The 14,118-nt window shown below is 49.9% G+C and overlaps 1 protein-coding gene across 1 annotated transcript in view; it reads right to left on the bottom strand.

Moving 5' to 3' along the window:
- Positions 1-7,225: 7,225 nt before the first annotated feature.
- ATP1A2 (ATPase, Na+/K+ transporting, alpha 2 polypeptide) overlaps positions 7,226-14,118 on the bottom strand; it is a 26,354-nt gene continuing 19,461 nt past the window's right edge. Inside the window, exons 21-23 of the mRNA XM_005857770.2 lie at positions 10,683-10,784; positions 10,303-10,394; positions 7,226-9,158 (exon numbers count right to left, since the gene is read on the bottom strand). Coding sequence (XP_005857832.1) covers positions 9,130-9,158; positions 10,303-10,394; positions 10,683-10,784 — 223 coding nt within the window. The 3' untranslated portion in view covers positions 7,226-9,129. The remainder of the gene's footprint in view (positions 9,159-10,302; positions 10,395-10,682; positions 10,785-14,118) is intronic.

A 14,118-nucleotide genomic window follows, 5' to 3' on the forward strand; every position in this document is an offset into this window, starting at 1 on the left:
GGGGTTCCCCCCCCCCACCGTGTACGAATTTCATGCACCAGGCCTCTAGTTTAAATATAAACTCCTTATCCAGGATTTCAAATGTGGTTGGTATGCTTTTGTTGTACTGAGACAGGTCAGTAAGCGAGGACAAGTGGAATAGGGAAACTGAGGCAGGTTGCTGAACAATTTACAGCAGATGCAGAAGGTCACCTCCCTAGAGGGAACATTAAGGCCTCAGTTGTGTTTCAGCTCCAGGCCCAGAAAAGCAGCAAAACTAGGCGGGCGATGCCAGGACCAGCTGTAATGACTTAGGACCTCCTGCCCTGGTGCCGACCAATCAGTGGAGACCAGGACCTGAAAGAGCACAGCTGGAAAAGCTGATGAATACTCTGCTGAGACCTCCCCTAACATTCCTGCCTGCCAGAGAGAGAAAAACCTCAAGACAAAGGCCCTACCTTGCGCTTTCCCTCTGGGGAGCACACCCTGGACATCTCCTTTTTCTTCCCCCTCTTCTCCCCCGATAGGCACTGCATCTCCTAAACTCTAAGGGATCCCAGGAGCCTTGCAACCAGGCAGCAATGGGCAGCAGCCACAAATCCCAGGCAAACCCTATGAACCTGTCTCCATGGCCTCTTTTCTGTGACTTCCTACTGAGCTAAAGCAGCCCCGCCCGGCCTCTGCTGTTGCTTCCTCTTCCCTGAGCCATGCCGTTTGTCACTACCCCTAGCTTTAATAAATGCACCCTCGCAGTCACCTGGACTCGTGCTGTGAAATGTTTCCTGCACGAAGTCAAGAACCCACACACTGCCGGCTGGCCGGGGGCAGACCTGCTGAGGGCCAGGTCTCCTGTCCCATAATAGTACCTGCTACTGTTATTCGTTTTCTAGCCTTAGCACATCCCTTCCTCTCTTCTCTGAACAGGATTCCATTTTCCTACATGCTCCTTCCTCTAACATTTAAATCAGGAATAGATGTTGAATTTTACTGATAACCTCTTCATCATTTTTTGAAATAATTATTTAATCACTAGATGCCCATTGCAGGAAGATTCCTGCAAGAATTGGACTTCCTGAGAGTGGAGCGAAGCAGAGAAGGGAGCGAAGCCTACCTAGGCGGGCTTTGCTCCCTTCTCGGCTGCCTCGCTCCCTCCCTTCCCTGCTTAGCTCTCGGCTCCCTCTCTTCTCTGCCACTTGGGCTCTCTCCCTTCTCCGCTGCTTTGCTCCCTCACCAGGTCACGCCTCTCTGGGTCAGGGATCTGAGGGCCAGGTCCCGTGGGCAGCCTCGTGTGCTGCCGGCCCCGCCTGCAGTATGCAAATTAGCCGCCGTCTTTATTGGCGGTTAATTTGCATATCGCACTGATTAGCCGATGGGAGGCATAGCGAAGGTACGGTCAATTACCATGTTTGTCTATTATTAGATAGGATTTTTCTAGTGAAGGTTAGTTGTCAGTTTTCTGTATAATGCACTATTCTTGCATTCCACTATCTAGTGGGGGTAAAGTTACACATATTTTATTATTTATTTACTTACTTACTTATTTATTAAAATTTATCTTTATTGTTGAAAGTATTACAGATATCCCCCTCCCCCCAATTGACCCTCTCCTCCCCGCTCCCACCCCCTCCCTAGATATACCCCACACTACTGGTCCATGAGCTATGCATATATGCATGTAAGTTCTTTGGTTAATCTCTTCTCTTTAAAATACATCAGTCTGTTGCATGCTGCAATGTCTCTGGATCTCTTTTGTTCATCAGTTTATTTTGCTCATTAGATTCCACATATGAGTGAGATCATGTGATACTTGCCTTTCTCTGACTGGCTTATTTTGCTTAGCATAATATTCTCTAGGTTCCTCCATGCTGCCTCAAAGGGTAAGAGATCCTTCTTTTTTTACAGCTGCATAGTATTCCATGGTGTAAATGTACCACTGTTTTATTTATTTTTTATCCACTCATCTACTGATGGGCACTTGTGCGATTTCCACATCTTAGCTATTGTAAATAGTGCTGCTATAAACATAGGGGTGCATATGTTCTTTCTGATTGGTGTGTCTTCCTTTTGTTAAGTTGTATGAGTACTTTATATATTTTGGAAATTAACTCCTTATCAGATGTATTATTGGCAAATATGTTTTCCCATGCAGTGGGTTCCCTTTGCATTTTGAGAATTGTTTCTTTTGCTCCACAGAAGCATTTTATTTACTTAAAATCTTGATTGTTGAGAGCATTACAGATGCCCCCCACCCCCCGATTATCACCCTCCACCCGGTTCTCTCCCCACCCAAGACTTCACCACCCTATTTTCTGTGTTCGTGAAGCTCTTTATCTGACCTTCAATTCTAAATGAAAACTTTGCTGTAGGACAAATCTTGGTTGTAGGTCATTGCTATTCATCACTCCCTTCTGGCCTGCAAAATTTCTGTTGAGAAATCAGCTGACAGTGGTATGGGCACTCCCTTGTAGGTAACTAACTGCTTTTCTTTTCTGCTTTTAAGATTCTCTCTTTGTCTTTAACCCTTAGCATTTTAATTGTAATGTATCTTGGTGTGGGCCTCTTTGGGTTTCTCTTGGTTGGGACTCTGTGCTTCCTGGATTTGTATGTTTATTTCTTTCACCAGGTTAGGGAAGTTTTCTGTCATTGTTTCTTCAAATAGATTTTCAATATCTTGCTCTCTCTCTTCTCCTTCTGGCACCCCCAATGTGAATGTTGGTGTGCTTTAAGTTGTCCCAGAGGCTCCCTACACTATCTTCATATCTTTTTATTCTTTTTTCTTTTTGCTCTTCTAATTGGGTGTTTTTTGCTTCTTCATATTCCAAAACATTGATTTGATTCTCTGAATCCTCTACTTCATTATTGAATCCCTATAAGTTATTCTTTATTTCAGTTAGTGTATGCTTAATTTCTGATTGGTCCTTTTTCATGTCTTTGACATTCTCACTAAGATCCTTGAAAGTCTCCTGAAGATCCTTGATTAACCTTTTAACCATGGTTTTGAATTCTGTATCCAGTAGTTTGCTTGCTTCCATTTGTAACATGTTTCTTTGTCTCCACATTTTGGCTGCTTCCTTGTATTTGTTCTGTGTATTAGGTAGAGCTGCTATGTCTCCTGGAATTGGTAGAATGGCCTTGTGTAGTAGGCACTGCATCTCCTGTGTAATAGGTGTCCTGTAGGGTCCAGTGGCTCAGCCTCCCAGTCACCTAAGTTGGGCACTCTAGGTGTACCCCTGTGTGGGCTGTGTGCACAGTCTTGTAGTTGAGATTTGATTGCTGTTGGCATCACTGGGAGGAGTTGACCTCTAGGGCAATTAGCTGTGAGGACCAGCTGTGACTACAATGGGAGAGCTGCTGTACAGGAAACACCCCTATGGAGTAGGACTTGCTTCAGTGGGGCTTTGGTGCTCACAGAGTCTGCCCTTGAGTGTGTCGCTTATGGATGTGTAGAATTGTAATCTGCTATGGTCTGAAATTCCACTGGGTGCACTGGCTCTAGGGCCTCCAGGGAGGTGCAAAGTCAACAACTGCCTGGGGCCACCCAGCAGGAGCTACAGAGAGATATGCATGTGGCTGCTATTTACTATTTGTATTGGGCTTGGAGGTTCCCAGGTGAGGCCCAGCTTGGAAGCAAGGCAGGCTGGTGCTAGTGCTGGGTCTTGGCCTTTTATTGGTAGGTTTGGGGCATCCTGTCCCCAGCTGCAGCTTGTTTAAGAGATTTTAGCAAAGTCTGAAGCCTGAGCCAGTACAGGCCATTCATATGGAAAAGCTGCTGTGAACAGCTTGGGTAGGGCTGCAAATTGGATGGGGCAGGGTCTCATGCAATCCCCAGGGTGGAGGAAACAGTGTGATCCAGGCTGATGGAGACTCAGATATGGCTGCCAGTCTCTCCTATGATGGGGAGGTCCCAGCACAGGAACAATGAACCCTGCGAATACCCTCACTAGGAGGAAGCCATCCCCAAGTTCCTGCCCGGATGCCAGACAATCCAGTTCCTCCCTGTATGTGTCTGGGTCCTGCAAAGCCACCTAGTGCTGGGAGTCTGAGTAAGTTCATGTGCTGGCCCTTTAAATGGAACACTTGGGTCTCCAGCAGCCTCTTGGTCACTCAGCCACAATCCCCGCTGGTTTCTACAGCCTCTAGTTGCAGGGACATCTCTTACCAGCTCTGGAACCCTGGTCTGGGGGTTTGTTATGAGGCTGGGACCCCTTGCTCCTCACGGACGGCCTCCACAGAGATGATCTCCCTCCCGATTAAAAAAGCGGCACACATGGGTGTCAGACCAGCCCCTCCTGCCAATCTCAATGTGTTCTCTTCTTTACTTCTCTAGTTGTAGGACTTCATTCAGCCAGCTTTCAGGCAGTTCTGAATGATGGTTGCTCTGTATTTTAGTTGTAATTTTGATGTGGTTGTGGGAGATGGCGAGTACAGGCATTTACCTACACCACCATCTTGGTTCGTTCCTCTATCTCTATATCTACCTAAATTTGAGGTAATAAGTATTTGTGAATAAAAATAAAGAGAATGGGGAAGGAAATGCCAGAGTGTTATTTTATTTGGGGTGGTCTGTGAGGACCTTTCTGAAGAGGCATGTGTAAGAAGCAGCCCACATGAAGTGAGGAAGGCAGGCCCATGAATAAGGAGGGAAACATGTTCCTGGCAGAGGGACCATCAAGATAGAAGGCCCTGAGCCCTGGCTGGTGTGGCTCAGTTGTTTGAGCATCATCCCATGCACTGAAGGGTCCCTGGTTTGATTCCTGGTCAGGGTACATGCCTAGGTTGTGGGCTTGATTCCCAGTGGGGGGTGTGCAGGAGGCAGCTGAAAGATTTCTCTCACATCAATGTTTCTCTCTCTCTCTCTCTCTCTCTCAAATCACGAAAGACATATTTCAAAAAAGAGAAGACCCTGAGCTGGGATTAAATGAGATATATAAATAAAGGTTTGGTATAGTTATGTCACAAAATGAGCTGCCATTACTGCTACCACAACTATTGCTACAATAACCATCACTACAGCTGTTGCAATAAAGAAGGACCAAGAACTGACTTCTGACTGCTATTCCAAGATCCTGGCATAGGGCTGTACGTGTGGGTGCCTTCCTCTCTCCCATCCCCGTGGGACCCCAGAGGAATGCACACCACCCACCCACCCCTCCTTCTCCGCACACAAGTATCTCCCTCCTGCCCATCACACCCTATCCATGAAGGTTTCTTTAAAAAAAAAAAAAAGTTCTTGGCAGTGCCCTCGCAGTCCCGGATCTGCCTCTTGCTTCAACAGTGTTTGGATGGAACAGACCCTGACTCCCCTTCTTCCAGCCTCCGGCCACTCTCCAGCGTCATATCCAGTCACCACCTTCAGAACCACCTCCGGGACCAGCCAACACACCGTTTTTTGTGTTTTTTTGTGTGTTTTTTTCTACCTTAATCCTTACTGCCAAACAACCACGAGCTCCCAAATTCATCAGCATTATTCCACCAGGGTGGAGGCTGCCGTCAACCGTCAACTGCCTACCGCCTGGCCCCCCTGCTTCTGCGAGCCCCCCACACCTACCTCTCTCTGGCTTCTATTTCCACCTGGACGCTGTGGCTCTGGGGGGTGGGGGTCGTTTCTTCCTTCCGTAAGTTGGTGGAGAAGAAGCTCGAGGGCGCTGAGTGTCTCTTAAAGTTGCAAACCCAGTGTGGCGGGCGCATCCTCTTCCAGGACATGCAGGAGCCCCCCAAGATGAGTGGGCAGAACTCAGCGCGCCCCGGAAGCCGCCCTGGCCTTGGGGAGGAACCTGACCCAGGCCCCGTGGACCTGCAGGCCCGGGTTCTACCCACGCAGACCTCCAGCTCTGACTTCCTGCAGAACCACTTCCGGGTGAGGAGGTGAAGCTCATCAAGAAGATGGGCCACACCTGGCTCTCCTCCGCAGGCTGCCGTCCCCAGGCTGGGCTGGGCGAGTGTCTCTTCGAAAGGCTCACCTTCAATCACGACTGGAGCCTGTGGAGCCCAGAGGCCTTTGAGGGGCCCCTCTGCATCCCCTGGTGTCTGGCTTTTACCTGAGGTTTCCCTGAAACTACTAGCCATGCTTTTAACCACCCAAAAGCCCACCAAATGAAACAATAAAGCTTTTTGCAGAAAAAAAAAAGTTCTTATTGATTTCAAAGAGAGAAACATCCATGGGATCAGCTGGCTCCTGCATGCCCCCCACTGGGGGATCAGGCTGCAACCCGGGCTTGTGCCCTGATCCAGAATAGAACCAGTGACCTCTTGGTGCCTGGGATGACACTCAACCAACTGAGCCACACTGGCCAAGGCCATGAAGGTTTCTGAAGTCTGCTGCATGGTGAGCCTCAAGGATTGCACCCACTTTCCCCTCCATCCCCCAAAGTCAGCACCCAAAACAGGGCTCTGCACACAGTATAGATAGAGTCTATACCAGCCGTGGGCAAACTACGGCCCGCGGGAAATGAATAAAACTAAGAAAAAAAAAAGACCGTACCCTTTTATGTAATGATGTTTACTTTGAATTTATATTAGTTCACACAAACACTCCATCCATGCTTTTGTTCCAGCCCTCCGGTCCAGTTTAAGAACCCATTGTGGCCCTCGAGTCAAAAAGTTTGCCCACCCGTGGTCTATAGTGATTCTCAACCTTCTGGCCCTTTAAATACAGTTCCTCATGTTCTGACCCAACCATAAAATTATTTTCGTTGCTACTTCATAACTGTAATGTTGCTACTGTTATGAATCATAATGTAAATATCTGATATGCAGGATGGTCTTAGGTGACCCCCGTAAAAGGGTCGTTCGACCGCCAAAGGGGTCGCGACCCACAGGTTGAGAACCACTGCTATAGTGCTGACACTCAGGGCCCCTCAGCCCACCATCTCCTTCCCCCACCTCCTCAGATTGAGAGCGGCCTGATTTTGATCTGAAACAAAAAGCAGAGTGCCTCCAAGTATGTGGGCCCCAATAGACTCCTAGGCCTTTTCCTGTTCTGGACAACAACCCTTTGTGATTCTTGGGGTGGGTTCAGCAATGAGGAAGGAGGCCCTACTATATTTTCTTCTGTATCATTTTACAACATAACTTCTTCCCCTCTAGCTTTCTCCACTGATGTCTGCTCCCAGATTATTTCCCTCCAATCCCTGTCTCCTGCCCCCTCTATTTCTTTCTCTATAAGCCAAGTCCTGCTTCAACACACTTTTCAATACCACAATTTGGGAGAGAGGAAAGTATTAAGTATAGAATTATCGAAGTGATTTCTTTTTTTCATAAAGAAATGCATCTTTATTATTTTCAAGTACATATGTAGTGCCTCAAACTAATGTCTTATAAAAGGTCACCAAGTAAAGGTCTTGCAGATGTTTCTTTAACAAATACATAAGAATTAATGATAATTAGCCCATACACTCACAACTTCTAAATGGCGATTCCTAAAGTGCTTGAAAAGGATTGTTTTAGGGAGTCTAAATATGCCACCCTTAGCAATATTGTTTGTGCTCTTAATTTACTAAGCAATTGCCTTTTGTATTAATTGTACAAAGATAAACTTTTGTCCACAGTCAATAAATCTCAAATTAACCAGGCCCTAATTTATGTGGTTTCCCATTTAGTTTTCCAAGCCCAAGGCAATGACACTACTTCAAGGCACTTCCCATAAAGTAGAATTCCACTGTAATGAAGTAACAGACCTTGGGAGGTGGCTTATGGGCTTGGCCTAGAGTTTGCTTTTCCTGCTTCCTTCCTTTCTGCCTTAGGCCTTCCGTTTTCCTTCGGTGTCTCTCACTTGCTTTGTTCATCTAGGTCTCTCTGCAGGACACGCCCAGTGCCTTCTAAACCAGCCTTAAAGAATGGGCAGAGCTGCCTGCAGAGCAGAAACGCTAGGAGGAGAGGGGGGAAGGGAGGGAACAGTATCTCCCCGTAGGAACGGGAAACCAACTGTGGGCACCATGAGAAAGTGGCACAATGAACATCAGATGAAGGGCATTTGCCTGGGAGGAACAGCCCTGCTGACTGCGAGGCCAAAGGCAGGTCCCTAGTGCTTTCCCTCTGGTCTGACCGTGTTCATGACCTAAGCTGACTCTGCATGTCCCTTGAAGACAGGAAGCTCTGGGAACCCCTGCACCCTAATTCCAGCTGTTGGCCAGGGAGCTCCTGGCTTGGCGGTGCCTAGGAATAAAGCAGGTTCATCAGCATGGGCGTGAGGGGAGGGGGTGGGGACAGGCAGGGAATGGATGGGCAGCCATCCCTCTCAGAACATCGTGGAACTTCCGAGTTCCTAGCATTCCAAAGGGCAGGTGTCACCAAGTGCGTGTGATGGAGAGAGTTGGAGCATTGGTGATGTGACATCTGGGCCTCACGGACCAGACAGACCACCAAGCAAGGTCAGTGGGAACTCTGGGTGTGGGATCTCAGAAATGATGACATTGACCTTGGTCTGCTGGCAGGGCACTCTAAAAGACTGGGACACAGAGCTGGAGCCCAGGCGTCTACCTGGAGGTTCCAGATGTCCAATGCACTGATCTCTTTCCTTTCCCTGCCTCTCCCCCTGCTGGTTGCCACCGCCCCCATACCCTGACCTCTCACTGTCTGCGCCTGCCCGGTCTCCTCCAGAGGCTCCTAACTAGCCGGGACTGGGAGGCAGGCCGGCTTCCCAACCAGCTTCCCTTTCTGGCCTCGACAGGAGGAACCATTTGTGATTTCTGGGTCAGACGGGGAAGCAGGGGGCAGAGTTGGGCAGGAAGAGGAAGAGGGGTGAAGGTGGGATGTGGGGTGCGGCTGGGGACCTCAGACCGTTTCCTTCCTCCTGGTTAGACGTGTTCCTGCCTTTGGAAGTTGGTCTGTTCTAGTGAGAGATGGGGGCAGAGGGATAGGAATGGGGCGGCTGGAGTAACCTTCAGTTCCTCCTAAATAGACAACATGGTGGAGTGGGAGGGACCAGGACCGGGGGAGCGTGTCTAATCTGACTGTTCAGAGTTAGGTCTCTGGGGCAATCACCCCAAGCTTATTTGCCCACCCCACCCCCCATTTAGCCTATTAAATGGCCTCATTCTTTCTCCCCAAATCTTCCCCTGAAACCACCCCTCCCCATCACCATCCCTGCAGCTCCTCCAGGGCACCCCGTCTTTCCCGTCTTTCCCGTCCCGGTTCTTCTTTCCAGGGTGCTCAGTAGTACGTCTCCTTTTCCACCCAGCCTGTTGGAGAGATTTGGGGGTGGGGGTTGCCAGGTGAGCATAAAAAGAGGCCAGGGGCTAGGGTGGTTGAGGCCAGGTGGCTGGGAGCCTGGGGCAGGGGCTGAGGTAAGTGACTATGGACAGGTGAAAAGGGAGGGGAGAAAACCCAGTGAGCTGGGGCCATAGATGCTAGTACTTCGCCCAGTGGAGGGAGGGCATAGAGTGGCTGGAGGTCAAAATGCAAATGACTGCAGTGGCTCTTCAGGTAACAAATGAGTTTCTAGAGGGGCCGCCGCCTAGTGCTGCTGAGCAGAGGTGTGGGCAGAGGGTGGGCAGCTCTTGTAATTTTTTCAGGAGAAGTCAAGAATTTTGATTTTCTGTGAGAGTGCCCAAGTTTTAAATATTGGGCAATTAAAAAAGCACACACCTGCCGAAACCGGTTTGGCTCAGTGGATAGAGCTTCAGCCTGCGGACTGAAGGGTCCCAGGTTCGATTCCGGTCAAGGGCATGTACCTGGGTTGCGGGCACATCCCCAGTAGAAGATGTGCAGGAGGCAGCTGATCGATGTTTCTCTCTCATCGATGTTTCTAACTCTCTATCTCTCTCCCTTCCTCTCTGTAAAAAATCAATAAAATATATTAAAAAAAAAAAAAAAGCACACACCTGCGTGAGAGAGGGCAGGCCAGACCAAACATTATCCATGCCCTGTACTTGGCTTATAGGCCATCCTTTTCACCCTCCAGGAAGCGATCAACATGCTTGTTGGGGAAAAACACCCGTGGCTGAGGCCTGGGAGTCAGGAGGCCTTGGCTGTAGTGTCAGTTGTGCTGTATGACCCTGAACAAATAATTCGTCTCTCTGTCTCTGTAAAATGTGGAGGTGGGACAGATGGCCGCCAGGGCCCTTCTAGTTCTGATGTTCTGTGATTCCAGGTGGAAGGTGCAAGGCCTCAGGGACCAACTGAGGGGACCAGAGAAATCTGAGAGAAAGAGGGTGCGGAGAACAGACTCAACAGTCAGGGCTCCGGGACCTGGGGCCCCAGCATCTGCGGGCTCTGAGGAAAGGACGGGGCCCTGTAGTTGGAACGGAGTTGGGGTAGGGGTGCCTGGAGGGGTCAGTGGGGGTTGCGTCTTCTGGGGGTTGGGTGAGGTGCGCAGGTGCTTACCTCCGGGGTATCGCCTCAGGATGAGCTTCCGGACCTCATCGTAGATGAAGATGAGGAGGCTGTAGGGGACGGCGCAGAACCACCAGGTGACCCTGCAAGCAGCAGAGGAGAGTGTTAGGAACATCAGAGGCTGGTTCCAGCACGGAGGACTGGAATGGACCAGAACTTGGATCCTAGAAGGTGCCCTTTTAATTTTTACTTGTTTGTTTGTGAGAGAGGAAGGGGGAGAGGGAGAGAGACTTGTTGTTCCACTTATTTTATGCATTCATTGGTTGACTCTTGTATGTGTCCTGACCTGGGATCGAACCTGCAACCTTGGCGTATAGGGCCAGTTGAGCACCCAGCCAGGATAGAAGCTGCCTTTTTAAAGAAATACTCACTTGAGCGGGTACATGCGGAGGGCCACACCCATGCCTGGGCAGTAGGATAGGAAGGCAGCCAGCGCTGTCTCTTCCAGGAGCCCAAAAATCAAAATCTTGTTCCTGGAAAAACAAGGAAAGGAAAGTTAAGTGGCATCTGAAGGGAGGGCAAGGAGGGAGAGATCCAGGGACCCCTGGTGGTGGAGGGGAGAGAGGCAGGAGGAAATGTGGGGGAAAGGTCATCAGTGCATCTTCCCGTGCTCTCTGCGGGCACCTCATGCTGTGTGTAAGCCGAGAAGGAGTTTCTTTCATTGTCATGCTTAGTGATGTTACCCCTTATTGCTGTCTAGAGCACATATATTCGTTCATTAGATAAATCACTTTTCTGTGTTGGGTGATGTGCTCTGTCCTGGAGACGCCGTGTGCAACATGAGCTTCCTCCTGGAGACATGGGACCTGCCTCCAGGCAGCTTACAATCTTGTTCTCGCCCCAGGAGAGCGGTCTGTGAAAGTGCCCTCTCCCCAGCAAGATGCCAGGCAAGCTGCTTCCGTTCAGGGCCCCCCATGTCTTCTGCCCCCTCGGGGTCTCCGGCAGCCCCTGGGAGCTGGGGTTGTAGATATTCAACAAAGAAGGGGACATTCTCAGAGGGGAGGCTCGTTGGAGAAGGTGCATCAGGTAGGTTTACTAAGTCCGGTGGGAAGAGGCTCTGAGGGCAGTTTCTGGAGCCAGTCACTGGCTCTTGGTGGTAAGCGACGCTTCTTGACTCCTCTGAGCCTCGTGCTGCCTTTTATCACAGGGCTGCTGGGAAAGCCATGGAAAGCTCTGGAACATGGAAGGTGCTCAGTCCTATTATTACCCCGCCTCCCCTCACCGTGTGCACGTCATCTCTTTATGGCTTAAGCCAGTGGGTCCCTCACTATGGACCCTTTATTTGTCTTCTAGAAAGGCCACATTTTTTAAATTGATTTGTCTCGCAAGCTGCATTTGTTAATAATTAGTGACTGTATTCCCCCATTTAAAATTCATTAGACATCCCAGCTTCCAAACAGAACCACGCTAATGCGGCCACTATAGTCATACCTAGGCCTCTGCCCAGCAGCAGCCTTCTCACAGAGAAGTGCTGGACTTCCACGGAGCTTTGGAACAGTGGAAATCGGACCTCTGGTGGGAGCCAGTCCTGAGCCGCCCCACCGCTCACTGGCTCTTGGTGGTAAGCGACGCTTTTTGACTCCTCTGAGCCTCGTGCTGCCTTTTATCATAGGGCTGCTGGGAAAGCCATGGAAAGCTCTCGAACATGGAAGGTGCTCAGTCCTATTATTACCCCGCCTTCCCTCACCGTGTGCACGTCATCTCTTTATGGCTTAAGCCAGTGGGTCCCTCACTATGGACCCTTTATTTTTCTTCTAGAAAGGCCACATTTTTAAAAATTGATTTTTGTCTCGCAAGCTGCATTTGTTAATAATTAGTGACTGTATTCCCCCATTTAAAATTCATTAGACATCCCAGCTTCCAAACAGAACCACGCTAATGCGGCCACTATAGTCATACCTAGGCCTCTGCCCAGCAGCAGCCTTCTCACAGAGAAGTGCTGGACTTCCACGGAGCTTTGGAACAGTGGAAATCGGACCTCTGAGGGCCCAGGGGCCCGAGGGCGGAGGCTGCCTGTGGCCAGGGGGCCTGTTGGTATTAGCACTCCCCTGCACCCAGACTGGCTTTTGTTTCATTTCCATCTGCCCCTCGGTTGGGCTGGGTTAGCCAGTGGCCTTCACCTTCCCGCATCCCGTGCACTCACTGCTCGGTAAGTCCCAGCCCAGAGCTGCAGGTTCGTGGACTCCCTGCTCCTTGTCCTCTTCTCGCTGCACGTTCCCCATTCGTGTTTCGGGGCCCTGGGATGGCCTCCCTTCACCTCTATTCATCGAACAGACGTCTCACGTTTCTCTCCCCAGGATCTGCAATGCTCTCAGCTTCGCCAGGGCTTCGGTGTCATTATTTCCCTCTTACTGAGAAGGCGTGACAAAGCTCATTTGGGGAACTGCGCTCATTTCCATTCTTCTAGAAAGGCCACATTTTTAAAAATTGATTTTTGTCTCGCAAGCTGCATTTGTTAATAATTAGTGATTATATTTTCCCACTTAAAATTCATTAGACATCCAGCTTCCAAACAGAACCACGCTAATGCGACCACTATAGTCATACCTAGGCCTCTGCCCAGCAGCGGCCTTCTCACAGAGAAGTGCTGGACTTCCACGGAGCTTTGGAACAGTGGAAATCGGACCTCTGAGGGCCCAGGGGCCCGAGGGCGGAGGCTGCCTGTGGCCAGGGGGCCTGTTGGTATTAGCACTCCCCTGCACCCAGACTGGCTTTTGTTTCATTTCCATCTGCCCCTCGGTTGGGCTGGGTTAGCCAGTGGCCTTCACCTTCCCGCGTTCCTGCACTCACTGCTCAGTAAGTCCCAGCCCAGAGCTGCAGGTTCGTGGACTCCCTGCTCCTTGTCCTCTTCTCGCTGCATGTTCCCCATTCGTGTTGCGGCGCCCTGGGATGGCCTCCCTTCACCTGTATTCATCGCACAGACGTCTCACGTTTCTCTCCCCGGGATCTGCAATGCTCTCAGCTTCGCCAGGGCTTCGGGGTCATTATTTCCCTCTTACTGAGAAGTCGTGACAAAGCTCATTTGGGGAACTGCGCTCATTTCCAGTCGAAGCAAATAGAGGGAACAGGAGCGATGCCTTCAGCACTTTCCACCCTCCTGTCCTTCAATCCGAGTCATGATTGGTTCCTCACGGGAGCCAGGCTGGGGTAGGTGAGCCGCCCAGAGTAGCGGCCCAGAGCCTGCAGTTAAAGCTGACCTGCATTAGCCCTCACCAGCGGGGCGGCCTCAGGCACGTCATTTGCATGTTGGGCGTCTCATCCGAAATTGAAAATAACACTTCCCTCGTAGAACCATTGTGAGGTGAAACAATGTCTTTGAACCACTTACCTCAGTGACTGGCACATGGGAACTCACACCATCAGAAGACATTGAACCTGACCCTGAGCAGCTCATAAACCCCGCAAGGACAACACCATTACCACAGGACAAGTGCTATGAACTAGAGCTACCGTGAGTGTAGGGGGGCACGGAGACCCTGTATTTAAAGCTGTGCAAAGGATGCTGTGGGTGTCACTAGAGTACAGGATGGAGGAAGGAAGGAAGGAAAGAAAAAAAAAGAAGGAAGGAAAGAAGGAAGAAAGGAAGGAAAGACGGTAGCAAGGGAGAAAGGAAAGATGAGAAAAGATGAAAAAGAAAAAGGTGGAAGGAGCCCTTAGCAAAGTCCATTTTAGGAACAAAATAAAACTCCTCAGAAATAGTCATATCACTCCTCGTCTCCTCTGCTTAAAACATGACTGTGGATATGCAGCTGGGTGACTAAAGCCTTTGTCCCCAAGCTGAGAGGGATATCATGGAGGTCATCTGCA

This window comes from Myotis brandtii, unplaced genomic scaffold (assembly GCF_000412655.1).
Source record: "Myotis brandtii unplaced genomic scaffold, ASM41265v1 scaffold1120, whole genome shotgun sequence".
Classification (NCBI taxonomy): domain Eukaryota; kingdom Metazoa; phylum Chordata; class Mammalia; order Chiroptera; family Vespertilionidae; genus Myotis; species Myotis brandtii.